Below are 20640 nucleotides of genomic sequence, written 5' to 3'. Positions count from 1 at the left end.
AATCGGCTCAGCGTGGAACTTCTTCCCCAAGATCAGGACGACGTAGATAATGGCAATCATCTTTGATGACATCTTACGCCCCTAAAATATTGTATGACACATATGAGCACATACACTTTTCAACTTTATCCTGCAAGAAAAGAGTTACTAATACCATATACCTCCGACTGGCATAAGTTATTTTCTTGGACAGAGTAAGTTCTGGTTTCAGAGGTGAGTTAGGAGACATTTTGTTACAGAGGAAACATACATGAGGATGGGTTAGTATGAGTTAAAGATGTTCAATAACAGATAACACTTTTTAGTTCATACGATACCAATCCTTATTTCCGTCTTTAGCTGGAACCGTAAAGTCTCTTCACCTCTTTTCATCCAACTCCTTCAATCTCTCGAAGTCGTGCACTAGGGTGACAAACACGTAGCTGATTAATGTGCACCCATTTTTCAATAAACCCATCCCCCTTAGGGATTTTGATCTTGTAGACCACTGGAGATAATTTGTCAGTGATGACATAGGGACCTTTCCAGGAAGGCAGGAATTTTCTCTCCTTCACTTGATCCCGAGCGAAGTTATAGAGATATACCCGATCGGAAATTTGATACTCCTTCTGTGTAGTCTTCAGATCGTAGTATGTCTTAGCACTCATTGCGGCTTTCTCTATATTCTTCTGTGCGAACGCAAAAGCATGCTGAAGGTGCTTGCGTAAATTTTCCACATACTGATGCGATGTTGTAGCATTGATCAAGTTATGGTCCGTTGTTCTGTAAAGTAAATGCTGGGGTAACACCATCTTCCTTCCCGTGATCATCTCGAAGGGAGAAAGCTTAGTTGCTGCGCTTGGGGTGGCTCTGATGGCCATAAGCACCAAAGGCAACTTGACATCCCAGTCCTTACCAGATTCATTGACAAACTTTTTCAGGATGTTTACAATGGACTGGTTGTAACGTTCTACTCCACCACTAGAGGCTGGTCGATAAGCTATATGTAGCTTCCTCTTTACCCCCAGGATTTCCCACATCTTTGTCATCACCTCACTGGTGAAGTGACTTCCACGATCGGATTCAATGCGCTGGGGAAGACCAAATCTAGAAAATACGTGGTTAATGAGCAGAGATGCACATACGCTTGAACTGCATGTTTTGCACGGCAAACATTCCACCCATTTGGTGAACAGACAAGTTATGGTTAACATATACTTGTTGCCTTTTGATGAGGTTGTTACTGGTCCAATGAAGTCAATTTGGATGTCTGACCATGGCATGGACATCCCCCTTTTCATCAGCGGTGCCCGATGAGTGGGTCCTTGTGGCTGGAATTGAGGGCAGATTAGACACCCGTGACAATATGTTCGCACATCTTGTAACATATGTGGCCAGTAAGCGTAGTCCCGTAGTAACTCGTACGTTATTTTCTCACCTCGATGACCAGCGGTTGGGGCATCATGTGCATGTTGCAACATCAGACCTCGGTATGCTGCAGGTACTACCCATTGTGTGATACCGTTCTTCGAGGTCCTTATCAGTAATCCATCCTGTAATGAGAATTGGGACTTACCTTTCATCAAAATCCGTAACTCCTCCTTATCCCTACAGTCTTCTGTGGTTATGGGACAGTTGTGTGGATCCTCAATGTACTTATAAAAGAGACCAATAATCGGATCCCCCTTTTGGCTCGCAATGAGATCTTCACTAGGGGAATCTTGGCCCCACTGTGCCACATTGGCTTCAGCTCCCTTTTGGGCCTGACTTCTTGTCATAGCATCCACTTGGATAGTTCCCATGAGGTCGTCAACATCAAAGACTTCTCCGTCAATGGCTGCTTGCTTGGCAAGGGAATCCGCTAGGTCATTCCCCTCTTTATCCATGCCTGGATACTTTGAATGACCTCTTACCTTCTTCCAATAAATGATAAGACTGTGGACGGTAACCATCTCATCAATTTTACAAAACATCTTACCATGCTTTACTGGCTTGTTATTACTTCTCATCATGTTGGATCTTTTCCATCCGGGAAAGTACTCCACAAAGCTGTTACGAACATAATCAGAATCTGTGATGATTACAAACTCCTTAATATCATATTCGATAGCCATTTGTACGGCTTTGTACACAGCAGTAAGTTCTGCAACCTGGCTGCTTTTGGAACCAATTTTGTATCCAACGGATACATCTAGGAATGTATTATTCCACATGACTCCAATACCTGCAACCAATGTACGTTCAGATCCTTCCTCGGCATGGAAGGAACAGCCGTCTACGTACACACATGGTAACGATTTGCAGTACTCCTCTTCATAAGATTTGTATGGTGATGATGATTGTTCCTCCAGGAAATCATTTTCCGTTGTCTCACCTTTACGTTCCGTATTGGTACAGTCATGGAGTTCTGCTAATCCCTGAGCAACTGGGTTTTTATTATTTTGTTTGTACCTGATCTCCAATGGCCATCCCATTAAGGACATTGTCCAGGCGGTTATCCTGCTGTTTGACAAGTTTCCATCTCTTATACGATCACTCTGCAAGTATTGCAGCGGCTGGTGTGCGGTCTCCACAATGATCCTTTCGCCTTGGATAAAACTCCTAAAATATTGCAAAGCCCATACAGTTGACAATAATGCTTTTTCACAGCTATTGAACTTTACCTCTACTGGTGACAAGGACTTGCTGGCATAGGCGATGATCTTGTTTCGGTTTTCCTGTTTTTGGAAAAGAACTGCACTTATGCTTTTATCAGTGAAACCTGTTTCCACGAAGAAAGGTTTTCCCCCTTCTGGATAAGCAAGGCATGGAGCCTGGATAAGTTTGGCCTTGAGTTCAGTTACAGCTTGCTCATGACGCTCGCTCCATTCCCATTTTACTCCTTTCTTTAGCAACTGCAAAAGAGGTTTTGTAATTTCGGCATAATTATCTATGAACTTACGTGAGTAGTTCATCATACCCAGGAATGATCTCAACTCCTTGAGATTTGTAGGAGATTTTGTCTTGGTCACTGCTTCCACCTTCTTTTTCTGTGGGTTAATTCCATCCGCAGTGACTTCATGACCTAGGAAATTAACCTTGGTCCGACACCATTGAGCCTTCTGTAAAGAAAGTTTTACACCTGCTTTCCTCAGCTGGGTTAGTACATGCCTCAATTCCTGAATATGTTCCTCAAAAGTTGTACTTTTGATCAGGATGTCATCCACATAGGATAAGGTACCTCGTTCAGCGGCATCAGGCATTGCCTTATGCATGAACACTGCAAACTCATGGCCCGCATTTATGTACCCGAAGGGCAATCGGGTCCACGCATACTGTCGTTTGCCAAATGTAAAGGCCAGTTTGTACTGATCCCTTTCATCCACTTTAATCGTCCAATATCCTTGTGCACAGTCAAGGGCAGTGAAGATTTTGGATCCTTGTATTTGTGCCAAACTCTGGTCAATATATGGCACGGGCCATCCGGACATATAAACACGTTTGTTCAACTGTCTTAGGTCCGAGCAAAGACGAAATTGACCGTTAGGTTTGAGGACTCCAAGTATCGGATGATTGAATGAACTGTGTACTGGACGGATGATACCCCTTTCCTCCAAGTTCTTGACGATTTCCGATAGTGACTCGTAAGCCGCCAGCGGAAGTCGGTATTGTTTGACAAAAACAGGGGGTGCATCGGGATCTGTTTGGATTCTTGTAACGTGTAGGTTTGTTTCCCCACAGTCATAAGAATCCTTGGCAAACATCTCCTGGAACTCTACGAAGAGCTCCTTTAGCCGTTGACGCTTCGACTCGTCGGAGCATGCATCAGCCATGGAGATTTGTTCTTCCACCCGCTCCTGAAATTCTGGGAAAATCTCAGGCTGACTTAACTCGTAAGCTTCTTCAAGCTCACTAGTTAAATCATTCTGGGTGTAGCGTACCTTATCCTTTCCTTGCTGGTATGATTCATACTCTTTTTCATCGATCTCATGGTTGAAAACTAATGATGACTCTTCGATGTGGCATGTACCTTCTTCAGAGCTGAAAGGATAAACAGAGTGTATGTTAAATAACCCCTCAGGGGTTGAGGAAAAATGTTGTTCCACTGTTTGTTCCTCTGTCAGGTATTCATCAGGAATTATTCCAATAACATCATTTTGGAATCCAAACGTGTAGTATTCCGAATCCATAGCTAAACCAATTACGGTGTCCTTTTGTAGGGATATGCTATGGGGAACCATGTTATGAATTACCATGTGTAACTGATCCTGATGGATGTTTATCAGTGGAGTAGGTTTTACCTTTAGGCCGAGTTGCTGCATTCTGTTGGATAAACAGATCAACGCGTCTGCGTTCTTCAGCTTCTGTCCCTTCTTTACTTTAATGGGGAGAAGAAATGGTTTGCATCCTTCAGGAATTTCAACTTCCTCAGAAACCATGATACTTACGGCATAGGGCATCTGTTGTCCCCATCGTAAGGCTTGTTCTTCATCCTGGAATCCCTCTGGGTTTCCCGGCAATCTGGACCATAAGGTGTTATTTACCATGTCAATCTGTATGGCAAATCGGTGCAGAAGGTCATTACCTATATACATTTGATACCGTGGTTCATTTATCACGATGAAAACGTGCTCCGTAGTTTTACTTCCTATGGAAATAGATAAAACACATCTTGCAACAACATTATGACTCTGGAAATCTCCATCCAGATCATGAATCCATTGGTCCTGTGGAGAAGAACTTTTAATCATTTTAGGATTGGTAATCTGTTTTAAAAGTCCTAGGCTTATGTAACTCGCTTCGGATTTCAGATCCAACTTGGCATATTTCACCCGGGCTATATTGTTTACCTGTATGGGAATCAATAAACCGTCATTGACCTTTTCAATCCGTACCATCGATTGAATGTGCCTGGTCAGGTCCAAGACTTCTTGATTTCCCCTTTCAAGAGAAATGGTTAATATATCATCATCCAGAGTTACCTTTTTGATTTTGTCCCTCTGGATGGTAATGGTGTGAGCAGCACCATTGATATCTTCCTCGGGCTTACCATTCTTCAGGATTGTGACCTCCGGTATTTGATTGTTCCTGAAATGCACTTCAATAGAGTTAGGTTTCTCTTCAATCACATGACAACTGCGTTGTGCTTGTGTGTTGCAAGAGTATTCATAGGCAATGGGTGCCTTCACCTGAGTCCATACTGCTTCATTAATGAAATCAACTATGGGACTTAATCTTTTTAATAAATCGATTCCTATGATCATCCGATCATATGGAAGATCCACAATCAATGTGGGATGTCTAATTGTCTTCTTGCCAATCTTAAATGTCAACCAGGATGTTCCTTTTACCTGTAAGGCATTTCCACCTACACTTATCAAAGAGCCATCAAATGACCTTAATCGTGGCTTCTTTGATGTTAAATCTGAAACTTGTTTGAAATAGGTGTAAGATAAAATGGTGGCTTGTGATCCAGTATCTATTAATCCTTTGATTGGTCCGATAAGTTCATTTTGTAGATATATGTCCACAAAGTATCGGCCATCCACCTGCAACAAATCACAGAGAAAGTTAGGATGTTTACCCATCTGCTGTCTGAGAGGTTGACCTCTCTGCAGCTCCGTGACCTCTGCATTCCTGAGTCTCCCAGGACAAGCTGGAGGAGCAGCGTTAGCCCCCCCCTTTGGGACAAGCTGTGTGACATCACAAATCACAGCTGGCTCATGGCTAGATGCTGGGACGATGTGATTATACACTGGAACAGACATCTGGTCAACTGAATTGACATCATTAGACTGCAAGACAAATGACATATTAGACATTTCCCCCCTGGCCCTAATTTCAGGGTCAGGGGTACTGCAAGGAAATAAAGAATTAGGAATCACATCAGATTCTACCACAATCAATTTAATATCCTTACAGTGGCCTGGATTTTGACCCGGCCCAATCTGCTTTATGCTGTTACATTGCTGGGACCGGCAGTTGCCCCTAAAAAAGGATTAGGCTGTTTTTCTGGGGATAACTGGGACAACTTATTTACCATATTGCTCAGCTGGGCCACTTGCTCTACCAGCTGATCAAACCTGTTTGGTTTGGGCACATTTTGGCTTTGTTGGGCACCCTGGCTATTGGTAGGTGACCTACTCCTGGGTGAATTCAAAGATTCCTGCCTATCTTCCCTCTGTTGTCTGGGCCTATTATCCCAACGTCTATAACCCTGATAAACTCGATTGTTATAGGGCCTATATCCCTGGGGAATGTTATTGTAATAGGGACGGTAGTTAGACTTCCCATTACCTGAATTATTCCCCTCTGATCCATTATTATTTTGGGGTTTGGTCTGTTTGGGCGGTCCTACCTGTTGTTGCTGGGCTTGTTGAGAAGGTCCTGTAGACTGAGGGAACCTTCGTGGCTGGCTTTCAAATCCCAAGTTAGGGTTTACCTTAGCTTCAGCTACCTTTTGCTCTGGGGAATTTTTAAACCTTCTCTCACCTGTTGTATGGCACTCACTGATATTATACAGCGTGGTGGCAGCCGTCACCAACCTATCCAAGGGAGCATCAATATCCAGATCTCTGGCTAAGTTAAGTTTGATCTGGGTTGGCATAGCATCATAGAATAACTGCTTGAATTCTTCAGATTCCCAATTTGGGGATCTATATGCCAACCCATAGGCATTTTTGAGGACAGAGAGGAATTCACGGGGACTCTGATTGGGTCTACACGTAAGGCTATATATGTCCCGTTTTGCAGCAGTAGTGGTTCGGTACGGTCCGAATTCCAATTTAACCTCATGCAAAACACTTGGCCAATCTTGTACTCCTCTCTCCTTAAAGGATGTAAAGTAATGACGATATCTATCATCAAATGCCCATGGAAGGAACCTAATCCGGTCAGCATCAGAGAATAATTTTAAAGAATCCATAGTGGATTCATACAGTTCTAAGTGATTGGCTATCTGAGACGAACCTTTCTTGGAAAACTTGGATACTGTACTATTTAAAAACTTAATTATGCTGGAGGAGCTCTGATCCTTTTCTGAATATTGGGAATTTTTCTTCCTAGAAACCACCTCAGCATATGTTGGTCGCCTGTGATTCTGTGGCAAGGAATAAGTCACACGCTTCCCCACATCACCGTCAGACTCACATGCGCTTTCACAACTTTCATGAGACTTATATCGCACAGGTGATTTAACCCTAACCCTAACATGTCTATCCAGGGGAGTATGAGGAGAGACACTTCTAGGGGCTTCCATGATATCAACACCTAGTAAGGTGGTTACAGTTTGGAATGCCCGACCTAATTGGGTTAATGCCTCCCGTTTAATCATGCCAACACTTTCAGGTTGCTGAGTGTTTTGGATGGGGTCTGCTGTAAAAGCATGTGATGACATGTCTGGATATTGGGGAGTAAGAAATGGAGGGTCAGGAGATCTCACAGTGTTGGATGGATCCCTTTCAGCATTGACTATATTATGGGCTGATTCATCTGTCTGTTTAATTCTGGAATACTGGAGATATAAATCCTCTAAATCACTTTTTGCCTTTTGGTATGCATCAAGGCTGAGACTAAGGTTGTATTCTAAGTCTTTGACCTTCGCTTCTGCGGATTTTAGTTCTGATTCCATTTTGGATACATATATTTTTGTACCCATTATAGACTCATACCTAGCTTTTGAAAGAGTATTGACTGCCAACAATGCATACAAAACAGGTGGCAATGCACATAAGAGGTGTTGGTCCCTCTTGGTATTATCATTTGCCAAATCCATATAGGTCAGGTATCTATCAACCATGCCACCTAACTTCCATACATCATAACGTTCTTCAAAGGCTCTCGCTTGCAGTTCATTAGTCCATTCATCTATATTTTTATCTAACTTCAAACGGGAATAAACATAATTGATAACCTTAGAGATTATCTTTTCTGGGTCAGATGGATTATCTGCTAAAACCTGGCCATTACCTGGGTCGCTGTTTGTTACACTCATGATTCTGATCAATAATCAATAACAACAACAATTTGACTTGCCAATAAGGTTTAAGGAATATTTTCACTAATTGCACAAATTGGTTATAGAAATATCTCAATCAATCTCGGTGGGACCTCCAGATATGTCGGGTATTTATCATATATAAAAATATGAAATCATAAAAATTATGATTTCAGATTTTTTTATGAAAAATAAAAAAAAAATAAAAAAAATTAAAATGGAAATTTAATTGGCGGACATATAAACGCCAGTTCTTTTATTGATGAGATCTAAAGTTAATTTGTGCAGCTAATGAAACAGGGTGCAATTAATTATACAAAATATAATTTATTATAAATACAAGCAGAAAACATGGCATACAAATACAAAGATAATATCAAAATTGACCATAAGATGGTGCTCCACCGTTTACAGGCTGACTTAAGTACAATATAATACTACTTCCTTTTATCAAATTATTACCGATTAATATACTGGTAATCAAAATATTATAATGTAACAACAACAACAAAAAAACAATAGAAATGAATCTGTGGAAAATCCCTTATGCTCAATCAGAGAATATGGCAGTAAGAGACACCTTATAAATACGCCCGTTGACCTAACTACGGATAATAAAAATCAGATCAGAGATTCCACTCTGATAACAATATTACAGGAATTCTAATGATGTGCACGTTCATTAAAATTTCCCATAAAATTAATGTTAACACTATTGACCCACTAATAATGGGGTCTCAACTATATGCCAATTGGAGCGATTTATAATTACTGCAAATAAAATGGATTATACATTACCCCTTGCTTTGGGATAAAGAGCTTTTAGAAGGGACCCAGCTTTCCAAGATTCAGATCTATCCCGTCCTGAGGTACGTTCCTGACGTGTGAAGTGATGCTGATGAATGAATTCCCAAGTGTTCTCCCTGAAGAAGTTCCAAGTGATGTTTGGCTCAAGTCCTCTTTGTCTCAAGTGATCTTTCAAGTGAAGTTAGTTTTTTCTTTCTCCCCCAAAAACTGGTTTAGATATCCACATCCTTATCTATGCCCATCCCCTCTTGGATTAGGGATTTCCAATTAGATAAGGTGGGTGTTACGTATGGTAATCATGGGGATGATGTCATTTAATTGGCATTCCTTTTGCCCATCTACCACTTGATGGCACTGTTGTATCATATAGCAACTTTTAGAATTAACATATATATCCGGCTTTATTATACCTCTTAACCTTTGGTCTCTCCCAACTTAAATCAATTAGGAGGTATTCTTTCTGACACTTTAGGATCACTTTCCCAGACACCATGGATCCATTTTGACAGTCAACAGACCATCTTATTTATGGTCAGATAAGAGAACCATAAACTTCTAGCTTTTGCCCTGGTTTGTATACACCTAATTGTCACAGCTATTTGAATAATGATGTTTGAAATACCCTCAGCTCCTCTGAATAGACCCTTCTTAAGAGAAGAAAACAACAACTTGCTATATCCCCTCAATGAGATACAATACAAAAAGATACATTAATAATGTCTGGTTATAATACTTAATATTGCTTATTATATATGAATTATTAACAAGTTCAAACGATAAATAAATGCACACAGGAATATATATATATATATATATATATATATATATATATACGAAAAGATACCCATTCCACACCAGATGTGTTTTATGGATGTCTCTTATTAGATCTGGCTTAGCTATATAACACCCATTGTTCCTCAGACTGATATGTTTAGAGAAACCAGTGTTTTTAAGCAATAACCTCTCTTGACCCCGGTAGTTGAGACAGTTTATGTGAGACCCATTACATTCTCTTAAGATACCACATCTGTTGGCAATAACTTTTAAAACAATATACATTGTATGCCAGTGACCATCATGATCTTCTCTGGCTTATTCCAACAGAAAGTTTGGCCTCTTAAAGGGAATGTGAATCTCCATTTTGGTTCTAATATTGTCAGACCTTAATGTGCAGATATACATATGCCCGACAAAGTGGGAGGGAGTGATGTTATTTACATAGGACTGTATATTGATGGTGGCTGGGGGAGGGAGTGATGTTATTTAGGCTACTTTCACACCTGCATTCAGTGCGAATCCGTCTTGTATCTGCACAGACGGATCCGCACCGATAATGCAAATGCTTGTATCCGTTAATAACGGATCCGTTTGCATTTTTATTTTAAAAAAAAGTCTAAGTCAAAACGGATCCGTCCTGACTTACATTCAAAGTCAATAGGGGACAGATCCGTTTTCAATTGCACCATATTGTGTCACTAAAAACTGATCCGTCCCCATTCACTTACATTGTAAGTCAGGACGGATCCGTTTGGCTCTGCATCGTCAGGCGGACACCAAAACGCTGCAAGCAGCGTTTTGGTGTCCACCTCCAGAGCGGAATGGAGGTGCAACGGAGCTAAACTGATGCATTCTGAATGGATCCTTATCCATTCAGAATGCATTGGGGCTGAACTGATCTGTTTTGGGCCGCTTGTGAGAGCCCTGAAACGGATCTCACAAGCAGACCCAGAAACGCCAGTGTGAAAATAGCCTTACATGGGACTGTATGTTGATGGTGACTATGGGAGGGAGTGATGTTATTTATATGGGACTGTATATTGATGGTGGCTGTGGGAGGGAGTGATGTTATTTACATGGGACTGTATGATGGAGGAGGCTGGGGAGGGGGTGATGTTATTTACATGAGACTGAATATTGATGGCAGCTGTGGGAGGGAGTAATGTTATTTATATAAGACTGTATGTTGGAGGAGGCTGGGGAGGGGGACGATGTTATTTACATGAAGCTCTATGTTGGAGGAGGCTGGAGACGGCGTGGTGTTATTTACACAGGACTGTATGTTGAGGGGGTGATGTTATTTACATGGGACTCCATGTTGAAGGCAGCTGTTTGAGGGAGTTATGTTATTTACATGGGACTGTATATTGTTAGTGGCTGGGGGAGGGAGTGATGTTATTTACATGGGACTGAATGTTGAGTGGGTGATGTTGTTTACATGGGACTGCATGTTGGAGGCGGCTGGGGAGTGGATGATGTTATTTACATGGGACTGTATATTGGAGGGGCTAAAGGGAGGGAAGTGATGCAGTGGCGTACATAGGGAAGTAAAGGCCCCATAGCAAGGATCAAACCACCAGGCCCCCCACACAGGACAGAGGGGTTTCTGCCTAAACCCTTTTCAATGACCCTTGGGCAATTTTTTTCACTGCCTTATTTACTAAAACTTCTTCCTTTAGATCAGGGGTCAACAACCTCGTGCACTCCAGGTGTTTGTGAAACTACATCTCCCATCACGCACACTTGCTTGGCTGTTCTCTAAACTCCCACACAAGTGGAAGGAGCATGCTTGGAGTTGTAGTTTCACAACAGCTGGAGTGCCAAAGGTTGCTGATCCCTGCTTTAGATAGGAGAGTCCAGACTAAGTTTTCACCCCCAGTAGGAGAGGGGATAATCCCAACTGGGCCCCCTCTTGCCCTGGGCCCCATAGCAGTCGCATGGTCTGCCGCTATGGTACTTACGCCCCTGAAGTGATGTTATTTACATGGGACTGTATATTTGAGGGGGCTATAGACAGAGATGGATGGTATTTACATGGGACTGTATATTGGAGGGGCTGAAGGGGGGGAAGTGATGTTATTTACATGGGACTGTATATTGGAGGGGGCTAGAGAAATGGTGTGATGTTATTTACATGGGACTCTATGGCGGAGGGAGGGAAATAGTGTTATTTACATGGGACTGTATGGTGGAGGGGCTGAGGAATTATAATTTGTGAGGACACTAAGAGGAGGAATATAACTACAGGGGGCACTGCAGGGGAGAGCAGGGGACATTAGGCCTTATTATTACGACTGAAGGCTTTATAGGAGGGTCTTATTTCTACTAAGAGCACTATGGGTGGCCTTATTACTACTGAGGGGTCTGTAAGAGCATTATTAATAAAGGAGGGCTCTTCTACTAATGGAGGCACTCTTGGGGAGCATTATCACCATTGGGGGCACTGTAGGGGGCAGTATTACTAATCAGGACACTCTAGAAGGGAATTACTATTGATAGGACTACGAGGATCAGTATTACTATGGGGGGGCTATCTGTACAGCACTCATTTTTCTTTAGGAGAGTATTTAGGGTATTGGGGAGCACAGCGAGCAGCAGGATAACACTGTGGGGACTACAGGGTGGGATATGATGATAGAAATGTGAGGAACCTAAGATGTCCATGTGTCACACTCTGCAGAGACGAGGTGCAGCTGAAAGAAGTTGTCTGCACCAAATGGAGAAGATGATGACAGAGAAGATCTACATCAGAGGAGACATCACCAGGGAGGCCCTGGATGTGATAGGTAAGTGCTGCTGTATAGCGAGTACAGTAAAATGAAGTGTGCGCGGGGAGGGTCGACAGGCTATTTTCACATTAGCAGTAGCCATGCTGCGGCCAGACCACTGGCCCATCCCCATTATAGTGAATGGGGCCTGAGCGGAATTTCGACGGCATGGTGCACTAGTAGTAGCATGGATCCAGCAAGCTGTTCCTCCGCTGGAACAGCCTGCCAGAGAAGGCTGCCACTAATGTGAAAGTAGCCTTAGAGAACTGGGCCATATTCATTGGGGATTGGGCTCCGGATCCTTTGAGACCCTAAAAACGCCCCTGGTGCCAGTCCTGACTAACCATAACTACCATTCCTGGAAATTTTTAATGAAGATGCAAGAATGTAAACCAGACCCGCTACCAGAGGATTGGCCAGAGAAGGATCAGAAAGCACAGAGCACTATCTCCATCAGTATAGATGATGATCAGATATGTGCACATATATCAATATGAAACTGCAAAAGAGATGAGGGAGAAGCTACAAAAAGTGCATGAAAGGATGAATCTCAGCAACAAGCTCTATTTAATGAGAAAACTGTACCAGTGTAAGCTAAGCAAGGGCCAGAATATTCGGGATTACATAAAAAATACCTTAGAAATTGTAGAGCGCCAACTGAGGTATTGGAGAAGAAATAAAACTACTTCCATGTCACCGCACTGTTACTCAGTGGTCCTTCAGAACGTTATGGCACACTTGTGACCGCACTAGATGCATGTCAAGATAACGAGCTCACTCTAGAGTATGTTAAAGGGAAGTTTGTAGATGATGTACAAGAGAAAATCAGAAAATGAAATTAACAATCACAGAGCTAAATCTGCATTAAAGACACAGGATCTAGTCACAAGCAAAGCTCATCTACAGGGGACACATCAGTGTTTTGTGTGCTAGAAAACAGGTCATCTGAAAGCTGATTGTAGAGTTTGGAAAGCTAGAACGAAACAGCTTAAAAGGCAAGGTGATCACCAAAGAGTTAAAAGGGCTGTCAGTGAAGAAAGTAACACTCCAAGTACTGAAGCTGCTTTTATTATTAATTCAAGTACATCAAAACATGCATGGTGTATAGACCCTGGAGCAACTAGTGATATGACAAATGCATACCTTCCAACTTTGTAAATGAAGAAATAGGGACACATTGTGCGCCACAGAACATTTTTAAATTTTTCACACTAGGCCACGCCCCTAACTCCGCCCAAAACATAACTATACACCTAATCCCACCCAGTCCCCTTAATGCCCCCCATAGTAATTATTCCCCCTTCATGCTACCGCACAGTATTTTTTTGCCCATATTGTGCCTCCTTCATAGAATTATGCCCAGCTGTACCCCCAGTAATATGCCCAGTTATGTGCCCCCAGTAAAATGCCCAGCTGTGCCCAAGTAATATGCCCACATTGTGCCACCCAGTAATATGCCCACATTGTGCCACCCAGTAATATAACCACATTGTGCCACCCAATAATATAACCACATTGTGCCCCTCACAGAATGTAAAAAAAATAAACACCACATACTTACCTTCTTCCCAGCAGCAGCAGGACATCGGCTGCTCTAGTCCGTGAAGGAGGTGGAGCCGAGGCTGACTTCCTGGACGGTCCCGCCCCCCGCACAGACCAGAGGTGTGGAGAGTCGGCAGGAGGGAGGGATGATGAAGCAGGGAGCCGATGCATGCTCTCTGCTTCATCATAATACAGGCAACTGTCTCTGCTTCCTATGGACGCAGAGACAGCTGCCAGAAAGCGGGACATACCTCCCCCACACCAGGACAGCCACTGAAATCCGGGACTGTCCCGTCAGATTCAGGACGGTTGGGAGGTATGCAAATGACAGAAACTTCTTCTGTAACCTTGACCAAAGTAAAACAGCATGGTCAGCTAATGGTCAGCATTTGAGCAGGAGATGTCTACATTGAGGCTACATGCACACGAACGTTAGGGCACCGTGCCCATGCTAGACAGGGCACGGGCACTTGAATGGACCACGATCCGCATCCGACGGTCCGCACCACAAAAAAGTAGTGCATGCGCTACTTTTCTGCGGTGCGGAGGCATGGCCAGAAACACCACGGAAGCACTCTGTAGTGCTTCCATGGGGTTCCGATCCGTGCCTCCGTTCCGCATCTTCGTGATTACAGACCCATTCAAGTGAATAGATCCGCGATCCGTGATCCGCCAGTGCCCGTGTATTGCGGACCAGCTGTATGCAGGCCGCAATACGGCATGGGGGACACACGGTCGTGTGCATGCAGCCTTATTGTCAGGTTTCCCTAATACAAAGCAGAAGGATTCCAGTAAAGGATGTGCTGTATCTCCCTAGTCTTGAAAGCAATTTTTGTTTGTTGTCTGTGAAGAAACTCCTGGGACAGGGCAACAAAGTCACATTTAAAGGGAGTCTTTCACCTAAAATGACCATTATACACCACAAACATCATGATATCCATTACATTCCCCATATTATAATCTTACCTTTCATATTGCTGTCCGTCGCCTATTCTCTCTTAAAAACGCTTTTATTCCATATGCTAATTAGGTTCTGAAGGTGCCCAGGGGCGGCGTTTATGCGGCCGGTGCCCAGGCTCCACGGCGCTGTTCAAATCAAACCCCTCCCCTTTCACCCCTCTGGCCCGCCCTCGGTTCTTCAGATACCATCCTCCAGTCAATGACAAATCCGGCGCCTGCGCCTGCCCACTCCATTACCCACTAGGGCAGAGGCAGCAGAGCGTTTAATGCGCATGCGCCGGCCCGTACATCCCGATATTTTGGCAGTTTACTTCCGCCGGCTAGATCGGGATGTACGGGCCGGCGCATGCGCATTAAACGCTCTGCTGCCTCTGCCCTAGTGGGTAATGGAGTGCGCAGGCGCAGGCGCCGGATTTGTCATTGACTGGAGGATGGTATCTGAAGAACCGAGGGCGGGCCAGAGGGGTGAAAGGGGAGGGGTTTGATTTGAACAGCGCCGTGGAGCCTGGGCATCGGCCACATAAACGCCGCCCCTGGGCACCTTCAGAACCTAATTAGCATATGGAATAAAAGCGTTTTTAAGAGAGAATAGGCGACGGACAGCAATATGAAAGGTAAGATTATAATATGGGGAATGTAATGGATATCATGATGTTTGTGGTGTATAATGGTCATTTTAGGTGAAAGACTCTCTTTAAGAAAATCATCTCAAAACAAGGGTACACACTTGCAGAAGGAAACATTACAGATGAACTGTATAAACTAAAATGCAAAGAAAGTGTGTGTACTGCCAAACAAGAACAGCACAAGGACTGTGTTGACATATGGCACAGATGCAGCGCTCCAGATGGCAACCAAAATGGTCGCCAATGCTCCTTATAATTTGCAGATGGTGACAAGACTTTTTAGCCTTGTCGCTGTTTGCAACAGGGCTGCCGCACTATAGCTGAATATTGCAGGGGGGCATGGGAGCCAATAATTCCCTGCCCCGCCGCCGAACACCTACGATACAGGCCTGAGGTCTATTTGGTAGTACAGCAGCGAAGTGTGCGTGTCTGCGTCGCACCATCCCGGGCCGTACCAGCAGCTAGTGAGCGCCAGCGAAAGGACACAGGTGAGTATAAGATTTTAGCTTTTTTTGGGGGGCCATAATGGAAGCACTACTGGCCAAGAGGGGGGCACTGGGGGGACATTACTGGCCATAAGGGGGGACATTACTGGCCATGAGGGGGGCACCTGGTAGACATTACTGGCCATAAGTGGGGCAATGGGGGGACATTACTGGCCATAAGGGGGAACTAGGGGACATTACTGGCCATAAGGGAGCACTGGGGGACATTATTGGCCATAAGGGGGGCACTGGGGGACATTACTGGCCATAAGGGGGGTACTAGGGGGACATTACTGGCCATAAAGAAGGCACATTACTGGCCATAAGGGGGCACTGTGGGGACATTACTGGCCATAAGGGGGGCACTGGGGGACATTACTGGCCATAAGGGGGGCACTGGGGGACATGACTGGCCATAAGGGTGACACTGGGGGTACATTACTGGCCATAAGTGGGGCACTGGGGGACATTACTGGCCATAACGAGTGAACTGGGGGACATTACTGGCCATAAGGGGGCACGGCGGGACATTGCAGGCCGTAAGTGGGGCACTGGGGGGACATTACTGGCCGTAAGGGGGCATTTGGGGACATTACTGGCCGTAAGGGGGGCAGTAGGGGACATTACTGGCCATAAGGGGGGCACTGGGGGACATTACTTGCCGGTAGGGGGGCACATTACTTGCCGGAAGGGGGGCACTGGGAGACATTACTAGCCATAAGGGGGGACACTAGAGGACAGTATGGGGGAAAATTACTACTGAGGAGCATATTTCTACTGTGGGGGCAGTGAGTAATTACTATGTGTGGGGAAATTACTATATGGGGGCAGTATGGGAGAAAATTACTACGTGGGGAAAGTTACTACTGTGCGGGCAGTGTGGGGGGAAATTACTATGTGTTGACAGTGTGTGTGTGTGTAGGGGGGGAATTACTATGTCAGGGCAGTGTGTGGGGGGGGGAAATTAATCTAAAGTTTTATTATTATTACTGGGGGCACTCTAGGTGGCATTTATAATTTCTGTAGACACTATAGGGACATTATTTCTAGTGGGGTCACAATTTTTTCAGCAGTATAGTACCTGGGGCATTGGGGAGCACCACAGGCACAGTATTGGGAATGGCAGCAGGATGACATTGTTGGGACACCAGGATGGGGGGTTGAAGGAACATTTTTAAAATCTAACGTGTCTGTAACAAACTCTGTAGAGACTAGATGCGGCTGAAAGAATTTGTCATGGAGGTCTGGGTCAGATGGAAGAGAAGAGGAAAGAAAAGGTCTACATGACAGGAGATGTCACTGGATATAATAGGTATGTGGTGCTGTATTATCCTATGTGTAGTGCTGGCTCACTACTGTGACCTGCGTCTCATATTCTCCAAGTCTTTTTTTATGTTTATTATAATTATATATATTTTCAATTTGGCGACTAAAAATTTAATTTGGTGACTACATTTTTCAGTTTAAGAGCCAATGGCTCCTGTTTATTTTTTTTAGTCTGGAGCACTGAGATGTCTTGCCCAGAAGCAATAAGAAAACTTGTTCGAGACCAACTTGCTGAAGATGTTAAACTAGATCAATACAATCAGCAGTAAAATCTGCCTTAAAGAGAAAATATTTTCTAAAAATAGTGCCACAAAATGTTTGTGGTCCAATGAGTATGCTGACCCCTGGCAAGAAAATATATTTTCTCACTTTAATTGATGATTATTCAATGTTTACTGTTGTTTATTTGCTTCATGGCAAAAATAAGTTCCAGAGAAAGTTGAAGTAAGTAACTAGTTTGGGAAAAAGCCAAAGATACTATGTGCAGACAATGGAACTGAATACACAAGTGAGAAAACACAAACCATTTCAAAGAGAAATGGAATCTTATTCCAGACTACTATACCAGACCATCCCGAAGAAAACAGTGTTGCAGAAAGAAATCTCTCTGTAAAAGTGGAAGAAGTATTCTATTTGACACAGATCTAACAAAATATTGGGCTAAAGCCATCATGAAAGCTTGCAATATTCAAAATAGACAACTAAGTAAATCTACAGAGAAAACTCCATATGAGCAATGGAACAACAAGAAGCCCAAGCTACACCAAATATGAATATGGAAGTAAGGCATTTGTATATGTTCCCAAAGAAAAACTTACCAAATGGGAATCCCATGCCAAGGAAGGTATCCTGGTAGGCTAGAGTGAATTTCAAAAGTGTTACACAGAATCCTTCATACAGAGACCAACAAGATAACAATAAGTAGAGATGTAAATTGATGAGAGTTATGTGTCATTCAAGTTTTATGACATCACAACTAATAGTTCAGCCTAAACAAGAACAACCTCAGTCCCAGTCCAAAAGAAACCAGAACTTCATCAACTTCAAACATGGAAACTCACAGAGTTACCACAAGGCCAATGTAAATGGATTTTCAAGACCAAGTGTGATTCTGAAGGTAAAGCTCACAGATTTAAAGCATGATTAGTCGCAAAGGGATATTTATAAAAATATCGTGAAGATTATGATGCCACGTTTTCTGCTGTTGCCATGCAGACCACATTCAGGAGTCGAACGGCTGTAGCTGTTGTACACAAAATGACCATTAGACATTTAGACATTTAGACATTAAAACTGCCTTTCTGAATGGTGACATTGAAGAAGAGTTATATGTGACTCAACCTGCATGTTATGTCATCAAGTCAAGGGTAAGGAGAAACTTGTTTGTAACTTACAAAAATCTCTATGGCCTCAAACAATCAGCAAGAGCATGGAATATTAAAATTAACAAAGTTCTGTTGGAAGAAGGATTTAAAAGAGGTCAAGCAGTTCCATGTTTATACACAAAATGTGTGGATGGAAAATGGATGTACATTCTTCTATATGTAGATGATGGGATTATATCTCATCAAGATGAAAAAGAGATCACAAAAATGAGTAATCTTGGAAATATATTATCTAGGAATTCAGATCCAAAGATAAGCAGGTGGAAGCTTTCTTCTCAGTCGAATTGCTAAAATGACTGCAATTCTGAAACAGTTTGGAATGTCGGATGCTAAAGGAGTTTCTACTCCAATGGATCCATCCTACTTGAAATTAGAAGGAGAAGATGATCTGTTATCTGACAATGAAAGTTTCAGACAAGTTACAGACAGTATTGTATGTAGAAAACACGACTCACTCAGATATCACAGCAACAGTTGGAATTATCTGCAGACATATTAGCAAACCACGTCAAAGAGACTGGAACGTGGAGAGTTCTTAGATATCTGAAAGTAACTCTAAATACAAGTTTGAAGATATCTGCTTCAGGAGATCTTAAACTCATAGGCTATGTAGATGCAGATTGGGCTGGTGATTGATTCAGAGGACTGTAAATCCACAAGCGCTTACATATTCAAGTTAGGCAAAAGTAAAATGTCCTGGTCTAGCAGAAAACTGTTTTCTGTTGGTTTGTCTTCTACAGAAGCGGAATATGTATCTGCAGCCTACGCCAGTCAAGAATTAATCTGGTTGAATCAACTCTTGGAAGATTTTGGAGAATCATTAAAGGGGTTATCCCATCATAATGATCACTGTTAAATCTGTTAATGATTTGACAGTGATCATTTTTGTAAATATACTTGATTAACAAATTCCCACCGATTAGAATAAAATTCATCCCCACTTACCTTATTGTTGTGACTCGGTCTCCCCTGGTTACGACCACCGCTCTTCTCCAAAATCCCGATTGCCCAGAAGACTCCTTCTTTTCTCCCGGCTGTGGCGCTCGCTGTCCTGAACACACACGCTGCGCGACGGTGACTTCTTCCCGGCCATAAGAAGATGAAGCCCACCCCCAACCAGAATCCAGGAAGTGAACGCGCGGTGGCAGCAGGTAAGTATAAACGCAAAGTGGGATAACCCCTTTAAGTCAATCAACAAGAGTTTCTGAAAACAACCAAGCATGCATTAAACTTTCAAGCAGTGAGGAAATTAGTGCAAGAACCAAGCACATTGGTGTAAAATATTATCACCTGCATGATTTGGTGGAACAAGGCATAATTGAGTTTTCTTACTGTGAAACTGAAAAAATGGTGGGTAATTAACTGTGACGAAACCACTACCCAAGTACAAGTTTTGAAAACTCAAGCCAGCTAGGGGACTAACAGGATAGGTAGTTGTTGAGTGGGGGTGTTGGAATAATGCTTTTTATTCTGTGTATTGCAACAACTACATTATGTGAGTGCCTGATCCGAGACACAGTGTTAGGCTACTTTCACACTAGCGTTCGGTTGTCCGCTTGTGAGCTCCGTTTGAAGGGGCTCACAAGTGGCCCCGAACGCATCCGTCCAGCCCTAATGCATTCTGAGTGGATGCGGATCCACTCAGAATGCATCAGTCTGGCGGCGTTCAGCCTCCGCTCCGCTCAGCAGGCGGACACCTGAACGCTCCTTGCAGCGTTCGGGTGTCCGCCTGGCCGTGCGGAGGCAAGCGGATTCGTCCAGACTTACAATGTTTACAATGGAAGTCAATGGGGACGGATCCGTTTGAAGATGACACAATATGGCTCAATCTTCAAACGGATCCGTCCCCTATTGACTTTCAATGTAAAAGTCTGGACGGATCCGTTCAGGCTACTTTCACAGTTAGAATTTTTTTTACAATATAATGCAGATGGATCCGTTCTGAACGGATCCACCGTCTGCATTATATGAGCGGATCCGTCTCAGATGGATCCGTTCTGAACGCAAGTG

General features: G+C 43.3%; 1 protein-coding gene across 1 annotated transcript; it reads right to left on the bottom strand.

Annotated features, from left to right (window-relative positions):
- Positions 1–125: 125 nt before the first annotated feature.
- LOC122942003 lies at positions 126–7951 on the bottom strand. Its single transcript, XM_044299497.1, has 4 exons — positions 7775–7951; positions 6042–7018; positions 1556–1914; positions 126–130 (listed from the first exon to the last, which is right to left on the bottom strand). The coding sequence occupies exons 1-4, from the start codon at positions 7949–7951 to the stop codon at positions 126–128; spliced, it is 1518 nt and encodes a 505-aa protein (XP_044155432.1).
- Positions 7952–20640: the final 12689 nt, after the last annotated feature.

The sequence above is a fragment of the Bufo gargarizans genome, chromosome 6 (assembly GCF_014858855.1).
Source record: "Bufo gargarizans isolate SCDJY-AF-19 chromosome 6, ASM1485885v1, whole genome shotgun sequence".
In the NCBI taxonomy this organism is placed as follows: domain Eukaryota; kingdom Metazoa; phylum Chordata; class Amphibia; order Anura; family Bufonidae; genus Bufo; species Bufo gargarizans.
Note: the sequence above shows the minus strand (reverse complement) of the source record. Positions and strands in the feature narration are given on the sequence as shown.